Source organism: Amphiprion ocellaris, chromosome 18 (assembly GCF_022539595.1).
Source record: "Amphiprion ocellaris isolate individual 3 ecotype Okinawa chromosome 18, ASM2253959v1, whole genome shotgun sequence".
NCBI classification, from domain to species: Eukaryota; Metazoa; Chordata; class Actinopteri; family Pomacentridae; genus Amphiprion; species Amphiprion ocellaris.
In genome coordinates, this window is record NC_072783.1 from 26,459,594 (window position 1) to 26,472,648 (window position 13,055).

A 13,055-nucleotide genomic window follows, 5' to 3' on the forward strand; every position below is an offset into this window, starting at 1 on the left:
GAAAATGGACAGAGGACACAAAAACACAACAGCTGAGAATATCCAAGGTTAACAAAAAAATCACCTTTAATACATATTTATTTCTTAGAATAAAATCTTAAATATTTTAATTCTTTATCATTTCAATCCAATCTCCTTCCTTATATAGAGGCTATTTTTATGTTGACTTTTTAAAAATGAGTTTTATTGGTTTTTTTGTACATTTTCATGTGTTTTCTCCTCTCTCTTCTAGATGGCTCACTATGGATCCCCTCTTTGGTTGTGATCTCTCTCTCTCTCTCTTCTCCGCCTCTTTCTCCTGAACCCTTAAGATCCTCTTCTTCTACATCGCTATTTAGCTTCTGTACCTGGGAAAGAAAAAAATAGATAAATCAGAGCGGGAAAGGGCTTCAGCTTTGTCTTTTTATCTGCAGGCCCAGAGCTCTTGAGTCAGTTGAGAAACAATTCAAACCATTTAAAGTTAACCTCCAGGTGATTTGATGCTCAATAAATCTTGTTTGTTGGCAGAGGCAGGTTGCCAGTGAGAGGATAAAATTAGACCCAGTGTTAAAAATCACTAAATGGGACAAACTGCACTCAACTGACTCCTAAAGCGAAAAGCATAATTGATGCTGTGAAATAGGAAATATTTCAAGCAAACGTAGCCTCACAAGGAATCAAACATAACTACAGAGAACATGTAGCTCCAAAGAAGAAAAACATCTTGTCACGACTAAGATAAGGGCATGAAGAGCACTGCAGTCTAATTCAACGCATCAACACTTTATAAACATAAACATGTAGCAAATGGTTTATAACTTATTTGACTGTAAATACAGTCAAACGTAAGGGAAAGTGTTTTCTCCTGTAGTATTTGTCAACAATTGTGTTATTTAATTTATGTTATATTGTTATTTATTATCTGCCTATGTACCAGGTCACAGTTTCTGAGTTAAATTTTCAATAAATACCCAAACAGACATCATATTATCTTGCTGCTACTATATTAGAAAGTGTTATAAACCATTTATTAAATGCTTATAAATGCGCTTTTACAAACCATGGCACCAGAAAAGGCACCAATCACACTCGGTCATAAACATTTAACAAGCATACTGTGATGCTAACAGTGACAGCAGCTACTCAGAGGTGACTGAGTCAACCTGCCAGAAATAGAAATAACAACAAGCAGAGACAGAGCTCAGAGGAGAACATCACCTACAGTCAGCAGCACTCAGGGATCTCCCCACACAGAAGTCATCTTTCCACTCTCAAACATTCAAAACTTAAAATGAATTCTCCTGTGATGTCCTTAAGTCATAGGGAGACCCCAGAACTCCACATCAACATGATTCTGATAACAGGTAGACGACAAAAAAGTACACAAACATACACACAAATTGTAGATACACAGTAATAGCCACGAGCAGCAGTGGGAGCTGTGGAATACCTTGCTTTAGTTACAGGCTAAAGGTGGTTGGTTGATTGCATTTAGTCTGGAAATTGACAAAAATGGGTTAAGTGAGTTAATGAGGGGTGGAGACAGCAAGTGATAACAAAAATTAAAACACTGAAGTTATGATGGATTGATGGATGGAGATGATTTAATGAAAATTAAATGACAGAACAAGACGAAGATGAACTTTTAATATCAATTAATCATTACTTCTACAAAGGTGACAATACTAATCAATTATTCGCTGAGTAAATGTAAAATGATTATCTGTTATCCTATTAAACATCTAAGTTTTTAAAAATATGTTAGAGTGGATGTGCACAAATGCAAAGCTACTTACTCTCAACGTAGTTGCGAGCGACGAACTTCAGCACCTCATCAATGGCGATGACGGGGAAGGAAAGCTTCAAGACCACAATCCACTGTTCCACGCTCAGATGGGTCAACTTGAAGATCATCTGGGGGGGGCAAAAAAAGGAAGTCAGGACTGGTGGAAACTGACAGAGGAGAGCAATTTGAACAAAAACTACAAGTCACCGAGGAGCAAGCTGAGAGATTTAAACCCCTCAGCTCTTAAATCAGGCTGTAGAGAGGGTGAAGGTCTGACTTACGGGCAGAGGGTCAACATAGATGATCATGAAGTGCAGGGACATGGACAGGGTCATGGCGGCGAGCAGCCAGAAGTTGCTCCATGGGGGCATGCGCAGCAGAGACTGGTTCTCAGACAAGCTTGAAAAAGAAAAGAAAGCATGATAATAAATGTCTGTGTTACACGAAGAAACCACATTATTAAGCATATCATCAAAGACAGGGTCTCATTCTAACGCATGTAAAGTAGTACCTGTTGAGAGCGTTGCACATCTCAATGGTGACCAGCACAGACAGAGCCATGGTCATGGGAGGAGCAGCCTCAAAGATCTCGCAGTCAATGCCGGCGAAGTCCTCGTTCTCATCGTGGCACTGCATGAAGTGGGACTGCACAGAGGAGAAGTGAGGTTATGAAGTGTCTACATCACAGTTTGTTTTTTTTTTAGTAGGCAGTATGAGGCAGACACAGTCACTTACCAGCTGGTGGTAGGTGACACTGGGGCCAGTGGTATCGTACAGGAACCACCAGGCAGCACCACCAACTGTGGCAGCACCGACGTATCCTGTTAAGGAAAGAGAACAGCGTCAGCGTCGGTAAGTGGTTTCTTCAATTTAAACTAAATCCTCACAAAATCTCTGCGCTCCTACTTACCACCAATAGCCATGTATCTGAAGAACAGCCAGCCAGAGATCAGGGGCTCCTTGGGGGAACGTGGGGGCTTGCCCATGATGTCCAGATCTGGGGGGTTGAAACCCAGAGCGGTGGCGGGCAGACCATCGGTAACCAAGTTGACCCACAGCAGCTGGACAGGGATCAGAGCCTCAGGCAGACCCAGAGCAGCAGTCAGGAAGATACTGAAGGAGAGAAAAATGACACAAAGCTGGGATTAGCCAGAGACAGAGAGGAAGACAGCGGTTAGGTGTTTGTCATAGTGTTTTTATCTTAGGCCACTCACCAGACGACCTCACCAACGTTGGAGGAGATCAGGTAGCGGATGAACTGCTTCATGTTGTTGTAGATAGCTCTGCCCTCCTCAACAGCAGCCACAATGGAAGAGAAGTTGTCGTCAGCCAGGACCATCTCAGAGGCAGACTTGGCAACGGCAGTGCCAGAGCCCATGGCGATGCCGATCTCGGCCTTCTTCAGGGCAGGGGCATCGTTCACACCATCACCAGTCTGGGTTCAGAGGACATGAGGATTACACTGCTGTCACACTACATACATTTATAGATAAATTACCTGATGTGTCTGTATCGAGTTCAAGTTCTATCTTTTGCTGCTGGGTTCTTACCATAGCAGTAATGTCATCGTAACCCTGCAGGAACTCAACAATCTTGGACTTGTGGGATGGCTCCACACGGGCGAAGCAGCATGCCCTGCGCACAGCCTCGGCCTGTTCGTGGGAGGGCAGGTCGTCAAACTCACGTCCGGTGTAGGCTTTGCTTTCAACATCCTCGTCCTCGCCAAAGATGCCAATGCGACGGCAGATAGCGATGGCAGTTCCCTTGTTGTCACCTGACATACAGAGAAGGAGACGTTTGGTGACAAGTTGTTAAAGTTTCAAACAAACAATCTGGGGCCATGTGGGAGTGGAAACACCAAAAACTGCTAAAGGAGGTACAATACTGTAAATAGTTTTAACAAATACCCTACCCATGACCAAAGTTCTACAATAATAAAATTGATTCTGTGATGCAAGATATACTATCTACAGTACGCTGCAATTTCTGTGAAACTAATGAGGAAAACATTCCAATGAAATGGCAAATTATTTTTTAAAATGAGGAATTTGGTATATAATATGCTATATTTACTCTTTAAATATGGTAAGTAAATAATGTGAAGTTTGATTAAAAAAAAATAAATAAATAAAAAATTTTATGTTCCTTTACCAGCAAACTCAAATCAGCAATAAATTCCAAATTAACAAAAACTTTGCATCCTGCTTTCAAAAACAGTCTTACTCAGTGCAAATGTAGATCTTGATACTGATACAACCTGGCTGATAATGTTTGACAACAGAGAGCATCACAGCACATTTCTGAATCAGTAATTCAACCCATTCATAATACTAACCAGTGATCATAATGACACGGATTCCAGCAGCCCTGCACAGCTCAATGGAGCCAGTGACCTCCTTACGAGGGGGATCCAGCATACCAACGCAGCCAACAAAGGTCAGGTCCATCTGAGGAGAGAAGTGTGAATGGATCAGTCTAAGTTTTTACATGTAGTCAGAGTTGTATCCGCATATTTTAATGCCAAGTCCAATCAGGTTGTTGATGTTCTCACCTCGTAATCGGCGAACTTGGTAGAGTCCTCGAGGTTCATCTCCTCCAGCTTCAGTGGGGTGTCACGTGTGGCAAGGGCCAGGCAACGCAGGGTGTCGCGGCCGGTACCCCAGTCTCTGATAACAGCCATGATCTTCTCCTTGATGGCGTTGGTCAGGGGAACGCGGGTGGTGCCAACACGCACATATGCACACCTGTCAATCACACCCTCGGGGGCACCCTGCAGAGAGGACAGGACGATTATGTTGTGTTTTAGTGACTGCAGCACCATTAGAGTGCAGATCTCACCAAAGGCTGCGACAAGTTAGAAAGTAGGGACTGACCTTCACAAACATCTTGGCACCACCATCACCCTTGGCGGGAGTGCAGTACACGGACATGGACTTTCTGTCACGGGAGAACTCCAGGGTGAAGTTCTTCTTCATGAGCTGCTTGATCACCTGTCGGAGGGCACAAAGAGAGGAGGTTCTTTGGTGGACAGGCAGTCACCCTTTAGCCAGTTAATAAAACTGTAAAAATTTTAAAACTAAGACTTATTCTCTGTGCTGGTTTTCAGTGGTTCACAATTAGCTGTAATAAAAACTAAAATGTAAATTATCCTTCACGTGTTGCACAAGACAAGAGTAAACTTACGGTGCAGCAAGCGTTGGCTCTCTCGATCCTGGACAGGCTCTTCACGTTGGAGTTGAACACGTTCATCTTCTCAACCAGGCAGCTCAGGGCGGTCTCCGTGGCCTCACCGACCTTCTCATAGATCTTCTTGGACTGGACAAAAGGAAGGTGATGGAGAGAATTGGTCACACTGTTGAAAGTAATGAGGTTTCAGTGTGGCAAACAGACTGCATGATTTTTGTGGTTTTACCTCATTGTAGTCCAGAGAGGAGTCGTTGCACAGGGCGCAGATAGTAGCCAGCTCAACAAGGCCGTCGTATGCACTGCAGTTGGTCTTGGCGCCTCCCTGGGAACTGAAAGAGAAGAAGGGGATTACAAACATTTAGAGACAGTTCGTGTACACTTTCACTGGCTATACTGAATGATGATACATGGCAATGAAAACCAACTTACACCTCGCCCTCGGGGGTGTACTTGGAGCCAGAGATGTCAAAGGCATCAAGGTCAACATGCTCACCATCAACGCTCTTGACAATGAACATCTGTAGAGGAAGAATTAAGGAGTTTATATTGTGTCTCAAGTGGGTAGTTTTAAAGAAAACTTTTTGGTTAAATACTGACCTTGGTCACACACATCTGGTTGGTGGTGAGGGTGCCAGTCTTATCGGAGCAGATGACAGAGGTGCAGCCCAGAGTCTCCACAGAGGGCAGGCTTCTGACAATGGCGTTCTTCTTGGCCATACGGCGGGTACCGAGGGCCAGGCAGGTGGTGATGACAGCGGGCAGACCTGAGGCACATTGGTGAAAAATTTGAGTGTGATGAACAAGCAGTGGAGGTGAAACAAGCATGAGGGCTTTCTGAGTTTACTGCCTTCCCCTCCTCCCGCCTCACCCTCAGGGATGGCAGCCACAGCCAGAGCGACAGCGATCTTGAAGTAGTAGACAGCACCACGGATCCATGAGCCTCCATGGACGGGGTCGTTGAAGTGGCCGATGTTGATAGCCCAGACAGCAACACAGATCAGGGAGATAACCTTGGACAGCTGCTCGCCGAACTCATCGAGCTTGGCCTGCAGGGGAGTCTTCTCCTGCTCGGTGGCAGCCATCTGGTCACGGATCTTGCCAATCTCAGTGGAGACTCCAGTGGCAATAGCCACACCGATGGCCTTGCCAGCAGCGATGTTGGTGCCCTACAGTGGAGAGAAAAAGACAAAAGAAAACAGATGAAAATGAAACAAGGAGCAAAAAGCACTGAGGATAAATTATTGACAGTGGTAGGATCCTTACAGAGAAAAGCATGTTCTTCTTGTCCTGGTTGACAGCTCTGGGGTCAGGAACAGACTCAGTGTGCTTAATCACACTGACTGACTCACCTGGGAGAGAGAACAGAAGATTTACTCAAAAACTGGAGTTTGAGACGGGACAGAAAACCAATTACTGACTGATTTTCTTGACAGCTTACCAGTAAGGATAGACTGGTCAACACGCAGGGTGGTGGACTTGATGGAAACAATCCTGATGTCAGCGGGGACTTTGTCACCAACTGTGGGAATCAGAGAAAAACCATCATTAACATTCACTAAACTGTCACAAAAGGCCTACATTTTTTCTAACAGACATTAAACAGTTAAACACAGCCATACTGATGTGGTGTTTCTCATATTTAATTATTTTTGCAGACTATAACATCAAGGTGACTGTAATTGTGTAAAAGCAATTTCCCTTTGGGGAAGTATTTCTGATTCTGATAGTGTCAAATTATTAAGTGTAAGATGAATTAAAATTTAGCTAAACTAACTATGAGCCAACTATTGAAATTTAGCTAAACCTAACTGAGAATTACTACGACTAATAAAAACACAATAATGTTTATATTCTCCAGCATAAGTTCCAAATTCCTAGACAACTTGCCAAATTAATAAAAAAATGGATTTGATAATGATGCTGAGCTTAAAGTGATATACAGTTTGACCAATGAAAGTGAAGTACACATAGTGTAGCTCGGGGACAACCAGCCAGAGGCAACAGGTGTGCACTGACAAATGAACCGAAGCGGGCCTTGCCAGGGAGTGGAGAAGAGGTGTGGCAGGTGCTGGTGAGAGTATTTATACTCATGATTTTGTTTTCCTCCAGTCAGCACGTTTTCACTGCAGCGCTACACCGCTGAGCCTCACTCACGCTGCCTTAAAAACATGCAAGGCTTTGCATTCAGCCTTTACCAGACAAATAAATCCTGAATTTGTGTCTGTCTTTCATTAATTAAACAGAAACCTAAGTATCTCAGTAGATGTTGACAGATTGGGTTCCACTTTTAAAGATAATTAACAGAGACTCCCAATAAAGAATCTTCAAATTACTTACCAGACACCTCGACAATGTCTCCAGGGACAATTTCTCTGGCCTTGATCCTCTGCACACTCTTTCTGTCAGAACGGTAAACCTTGCCCATCTCAGGCTCGTACTCCTTGAGGGCCTCGATGGCATCTTCAGCATTACGCTCCTGTGGCAAACGCAGACAAAAGAGACACAAATTGTCATAAAAAGTCAAAGCAAGTAAAGAGGATCTGCTAAAAAAAAAAAAAAAGGCGAAAACACACAAATGAAATCTTTGTGTCACATTTGTATGTGATGAAGTGGATATGTGAATATTAGAGGGATGTCGACACGCCTGTTTATCCTCGCTTGGATGTAAACTATACTTATTTTGTCCTTGGTCCGGCACTGGCAATGTCCTCTAAGAGGCTTTGAGTCATTACGCACAGCAATTACAGAGTGGTACACAAGTTACTGATGACACATGAGTAGGTCACATCTGTTATCTGATGTGCACTAGAACATCTTAGGACACCGTGGTAGGGATTCTTTCTTTTTCAAACACAGTTTTCTGTGTGGAAGTTGGTGTATATATATATATATATATATATATATATATATATATATATATATATATATAGCAAGAGTGTAGATGACAAGGGGTGTGGGCTTTGGGGTGCACAGCATAGATCTTCGAATAGTAGGTTGCTACAGTCAGTTCTTTAAATGAGAAACACAGCTGATTTCGACACTTGGCATGGATGCGATGAAAGCAATGTTCCCTCACTGACTGATGCCTGGCAGCAGTGCCAGTTCCTTATTGGCACACATGCAGAAGAGCGTGATCTGACACTTGCAGTCAAAACATACACTGGAGATGATGTTTGCAACTGAAAGAATATTCATATAATTACACTAAAGTGATATCACATAAAGCTTTTGTGAGTGAAGTTGTTTGTTTAGGATTTGCTCAACACCTAAACTATTTTGAGCCTAAAAGTGACAGCATTCCTGTTGAGCAACTGTGTCTGGGCAGAAAACGTGGCAGTAATGGATATGTCTTGTTGCTCAATGTGCTGCTTCTTGTCACTCACCTGCCACACTCCAACAACAGCGTTAGCGATGAGGATAAGAAGGATGACGAAGGGTTCCACGAAGGCGGTGACGGTCTCCTCACCTTCCTCGAACCAGGCCAGCACCTGAGGTCAGAGTGGAAAAGAGTAAGTCAGTTTGGTGGAGATGGCAGTGACAGGATGCAAATGTCTCTGAACTTTTGTCCCGGATGTATCATTAAAATGGTTTAAATATTTAATTGTGTCTGAATGAAAGGACTCGTAACAGGGTTAAAAACTTGTATAAATATCAGAATTTCTACGGATTACAGAGGCTACCATAAAGGAGGTCAGGTATTTAGAGGGAATCTAGTTTTGTATGCATTTAATATGGTTTTACATGTCAGCTGGATCATGTAAAAACATGTAAACAATATAACAAGAAAATAAAAATATATCATTTTAAATGCTTATCTATGCAAGCAATTTTAGGCTTTACTTTCATTTACTTTCATTTTTTTAAATACATTTTTTTCATTTTCTGTGTCAACAGCTGGAATATTAATCTAATTTTTGCATGTCCCAACATGATTATATAATTACTGTTAATCTGATATCAGTGTCCCGTAGCTTCTTGCTCCTTCTTACTGCAGCGCTCTTTCTGAGGAGGCCCTTCGTTCCTTCCTTCTGGCCTGACCTTTCCTGAAGGATTCAGTTTCTCTCCTCAGCTTGGGGCTTTCTTAAAATAAACCCTTACCCCTTAGCCCCCCTATACTTTTCTGACCCCCATCTCTCACTTGCTCCTCAATATTCGCCTTCTAAGGCCATCATGACAGCTGCCCGAAGGGGTGAAAATTGTGCAGAGGAATTAATACACCTCCTACAAGCCTTCGCAATCCGTCTCCCTGCTCTCAAGTTGTCCTCAAAAATACATAGAGGGGTGGAGAACTCTTCCTGGAGGATAAGATGTTGTCTTGACAAAGAGGCCATGAAGTAATGATTGTCTGCAGTTTGCCTGTTTACTGGGTTGGGTTGTGCAACGGGCTTTAAGTTGAAATCAATTAATCACCTATTTCCAGATTGTGAGAGGGACAAAAGATTTTGTCAAAATGGAAGAAAACGTAAGCAGTGTTGATCTTGTCAATGACTAAAGTAAGAACAATTTTTCTGTGTTTCAAGTGTCACTATGGAGAAATGATCACACGTAACAGTGTCTTCTGGAATTTGCTGCTAGTATTATGTCTCTGACAAAACTTACTGACATGAATGAAAAGTAGTACTAATGCTTATGTACTTACAAAAGAGATGCAGGCAGCCAGCAGCAGGATCCTGACAAGCAAGTCCTCAAACTGCTCAATGATCAGCTCCCAGATGCTCTTACCTGAGCAGCACAGAGACAAAGTTCAACTTCTATTAATCAGTGGTTAATAACATTAGATGAGAGTGTATTTGTGTGGAAAGGAACATGCTTACAGGATATAGTATTGAGTTGTACTTTCAGTTGCTCATTATGATGGTAGAAATATGATATTTTGTCAGTGACTGGTGGTGTCCAGTGGTAAGTACGATGTTATAGCGGGGTGTGGGGGATTACACAATCAAGCCCCTCTGTGGAGGGGAGCCAGTTCAGAGTAATGATGATGGTCACGTTATCTGGGTCAAATCAGGTGTCTGGATGTTCACATTTTGTAAATGTGGTTGGATGAACACTTACCCTCCTCAGCGGGCAGCTCTGGAGTTGGACACACAAGTGAAGGAGGTGGACGAGTGTAGAAACAGAAAGACAGAGAAAAGGATGGTTAGTCAAAATGATTGTCTTCACCAAGAAACACTTCTAACAAAAGTGACAAAAACTGATGTCTTGTGAGGTGATAACTGAGACCACAAGATGACTGTTTTCGTAAACTTCCGCCTTTTCAAAATTCCCTGTTTTACACTTGATGACTTTAAACATTGTAGCTAATTAGCTAAATTTTATACTAAAAAGCTTTCTGATTTGCAGCTTAGGCCTGAAAACCACCATACAGTGGCTTAATTTTTCAAACATGTTTAATGGCAGCTCACTAAAACGCACCAAAGCAACATCGTTGTAAAAGCAAGAATATTGCTGCTATAATACATCATATCACGGATCCTTTTGCTATTTAATTCACCATTTCATTGGTTATTGATTAGCAATCATTGTATGGATCATTTAGCTGTAAGCCATCTAAGGACCTCCCCATTTTACCCGGCCTAAAATTATCCACCTCTCCTGTTAGCGCCCGCCCCATATATCACCCAGGAAGCTTCTTGAGCCATCACCTGTCTCTCTCGCTCTCCAGCCATCTTCTTTGGCTATCTTTAAATAGCTCTTCAAAGCCCTCAAAGTCTCTGCTTCTCAATGTCTCTGCATTTCTACCAGCTGTTGCAACTCCTCTCTAAAAAAGCATCACATGCAAAATCTCAACCCAGCCCAACTCAACAAAGTATCTCTGGAAACTCCGCGGGTGTTGACTCAGGAAAGCACTTTCACGAATCATCTCAGCAAAAGTTTTTGTGCTTTGTGGAATATTATGAACGCTCTGATGTTTCTTTGACAGTTGGGTTTCTCTATGCGGCCTATTTGCCGAACAGCTACTACATGAGTTTTTCTTCCTTTAGTAGGTCTCCCACCCCGTCCCTGTTGCCCGAACTCTCACCATTGTAGCCATACTTGTCCAGGTTCTTCTTGAACTGGTCAGGAGACAGACCAGTGTTCTCGTTCACCCCGAAGTAGGCCAGGCATTCTGCCGGGGTCTTTGTGTGTGCGTTCTCCATCCTTTCTGGATAGACAAGGGATTGGCCGATTTAACGTGCCTATCCGCGCTCTTTTACTTCTTTGTTGTTCTCTGCAGTTTTCACCCTTGGTCCACCACCCTCACCTACAAGTGTGGCACCCTCCAATTCAGGAGTGCTGGACTGACAGAAAGAGCGAATAAGCGCATACATTCTCAGGGTTTTATACCACTGAGAGGCTGGGGATTGGTGGACACCCCAGTTACTCACGCCTCCAAATTCCAGCATGGGCGGTCATGGTGGAGGGGGGGTGTGAGGGTGGGGCTCGAGGTGGAGCAATTGGGAGGTGAGATGTTGGACTTGGACAGGAACTGGGGACAGGGCTTGGATTTGGAAACGAGGTAACGCAGGAGACGGATGGTGCGTGGGGGGTGGGGGGTGAACCACGGATGAAAATGAGATCTGTTTTTGGAACATGCATGGTCAGTGGAATAAGACGAAGGGAGAAGGTGAGAGAGTGAGACAGGAGATCATCCAGCGGGGTGGAGGAGGGGGTGCGCATTGACTGACGGCTCAGCTGGTTTCTGCTGAGGAAGGTGGACAAGCCAGAGCGAGAGGAGAGGCCTACTACATAGAGAAAGACGCTGAAGAAGGGAGATGGCGGATGAACATTTCTGAATTGTTTGTCACTTTTCCATGCCGAATGTGAGTCTGACATGTCGTCACACTGACACATGATGTTTTCCATCACTGGGAACAAAAGTCAGAACACTGTGCACCAGAGCTGCATCACCTACTGTAACCAACATGTGTCCACGTCATTTAAGTTTTACACACACAATAAACACTCGTAACACCGGAGACTCTGATCGTTAAGTAAGACATGGGAATGATGGAGGAATGAGGAAAGTGAGCGTGTGATGGAGGAATGATCGTTGCAGGACAGGAAGAGGACAGCCAGAGTGTCATTGTATCACACCAGAGAGGAGAAGCCCAGACTGTGGATACAGGAGGATCAAGTTTTATTTCTCTTTTTTTATGGGGAAGGGAAGGCAGCAGAGAGATATGGTGTAGCTTAAGTAGATGCAGGACAGATGATCCCACCACAAACTGCTATTCAGTGCGGCACAATGGCCTCTTGTGGTGGAATCAGAGCACTGAATGGTCCATTAGCATGTAAGAATCCTCATGATTTGACAGAGGAAATAACTGTTTTATATCTCTGGGTTTGAATCAGCCTGTTTCATTTTTTCCCATGATTCTGTGCAGGAACTCAGGATTTGTTCTCGTATTTTTTGGCTGCTTGTTACATGTCAGGATCAAAATGTCCGTTTCTGACAACAACATAGAGTGACAACTTAAATGCTAGCTTGGAGATTTAACCCTCCTGTTGTTCTCATTTACGGGCACCAGAAAATATTGTTTCCTTGTCTGAAAAAAATCCAAAAATTCAGCAAAAAAAATTCCCCAAATTTCTGAAAATTTGCAAAACCTTCAGGAAGAAAATTCCAATAATTCCTTAATTCCTTTTCCCACATTTTCAAACTTTAAAACGGGTCAATTTTGACCCGCAGGATGACACGAGGGTTTATATAAAAATGAGAATCATATTGCTGAGCACAGATCTGCTGATTTACTACGTGTTGTAACAGCAGTAAACGCACTATTGGGTGGCGCACAGTCCACTCTAGGCAGGAATTCAAGTTGCTGTTGCTAATCAATAAACTGACAGGTGTCCTCGTTCAAGCAGCAGTGGACACTGCTCACCATGTTTGACAGCAGGGCACATTTTTGACGCAGTCTATTTATTACTGCATTATGTAGTACAGTGTGACTGTGCCAGCCTGCATAAAGATCTGTTTGATTTTCACCACGAAATACTAATACAGCAGTCTAAAGATGCACTTACTGACATATTTCAATCTCATTATGGGAATTCTAATATATATAAAAGTCATTTTAATCATCAGTACTGTTACAATGTGTGTTTTTGTGAATGGTTGAAC

The 13,055-nt window shown here is 43.1% G+C and overlaps 1 protein-coding gene across 2 annotated transcripts; it reads right to left on the reverse strand.

Moving 5' to 3' along the window:
* Positions 1 to 43: 43 nt before the first annotated feature.
* Positions 44 to 11,251, reverse strand: atp2a1l (ATPase sarcoplasmic/endoplasmic reticulum Ca2+ transporting 1, like). Of its 2 annotated transcripts, XM_023270496.3 has the most exons (24): positions 10,974 to 11,251; positions 10,007 to 10,024; positions 9,591 to 9,673; positions 8,335 to 8,439; positions 7,289 to 7,427; positions 6,390 to 6,470; positions 6,215 to 6,300; positions 5,820 to 6,117; positions 5,549 to 5,715; positions 5,381 to 5,469; positions 5,178 to 5,280; positions 4,949 to 5,080; positions 4,639 to 4,755; positions 4,317 to 4,535; positions 4,101 to 4,212; positions 3,316 to 3,539; positions 2,980 to 3,200; positions 2,676 to 2,878; positions 2,501 to 2,586; positions 2,277 to 2,410; positions 2,047 to 2,164; positions 1,776 to 1,893; positions 1,430 to 1,475; positions 44 to 347 (listed from the first exon to the last, which is right to left on the reverse strand). In XM_023270496.3, the coding sequence occupies exons 1-23, from the start codon at positions 11,089 to 11,091 to the stop codon at positions 1,471 to 1,473; spliced, it is 2,976 nt and encodes a 991-aa protein (XP_023126264.2). In that variant the 5' UTR covers positions 11,092 to 11,251; the 3' UTR covers positions 44 to 347; positions 1,430 to 1,470. The 2 variants fall into 2 exon arrangements, with proteins under 2 accessions (XP_023126264.2, XP_023126256.2); XM_023270488.3 differs by lacking the exon at positions 1,430 to 1,475.
* Between the last annotated feature and the right edge of the window lie 1,804 nt (positions 11,252 to 13,055).

Bases quoted from the DNA above. Each gene is read 5' to 3' on its own strand.
- atp2a1l (XM_023270488.3), bottom strand. From the start codon at position 11,091: ATGGAGAACGCACACACAAAGACCCCGGCAGAATGCCTGGCCTACTTC. The intron at 4,536-4,638 runs GTCAGTCCCTAC...TCCTCTCTGCAG, and splicing joins GTGCCAAGATGTTTGTGAAG to GGTGCCCCCGAGGGTGTGAT. The intron at 2,879-2,979 runs GTGAGTGGCCTA...TCTCTCCTTCAG, and splicing joins AACGTTGGTGAGGTCGTCTG to TATCTTCCTGACTGCTGCTC.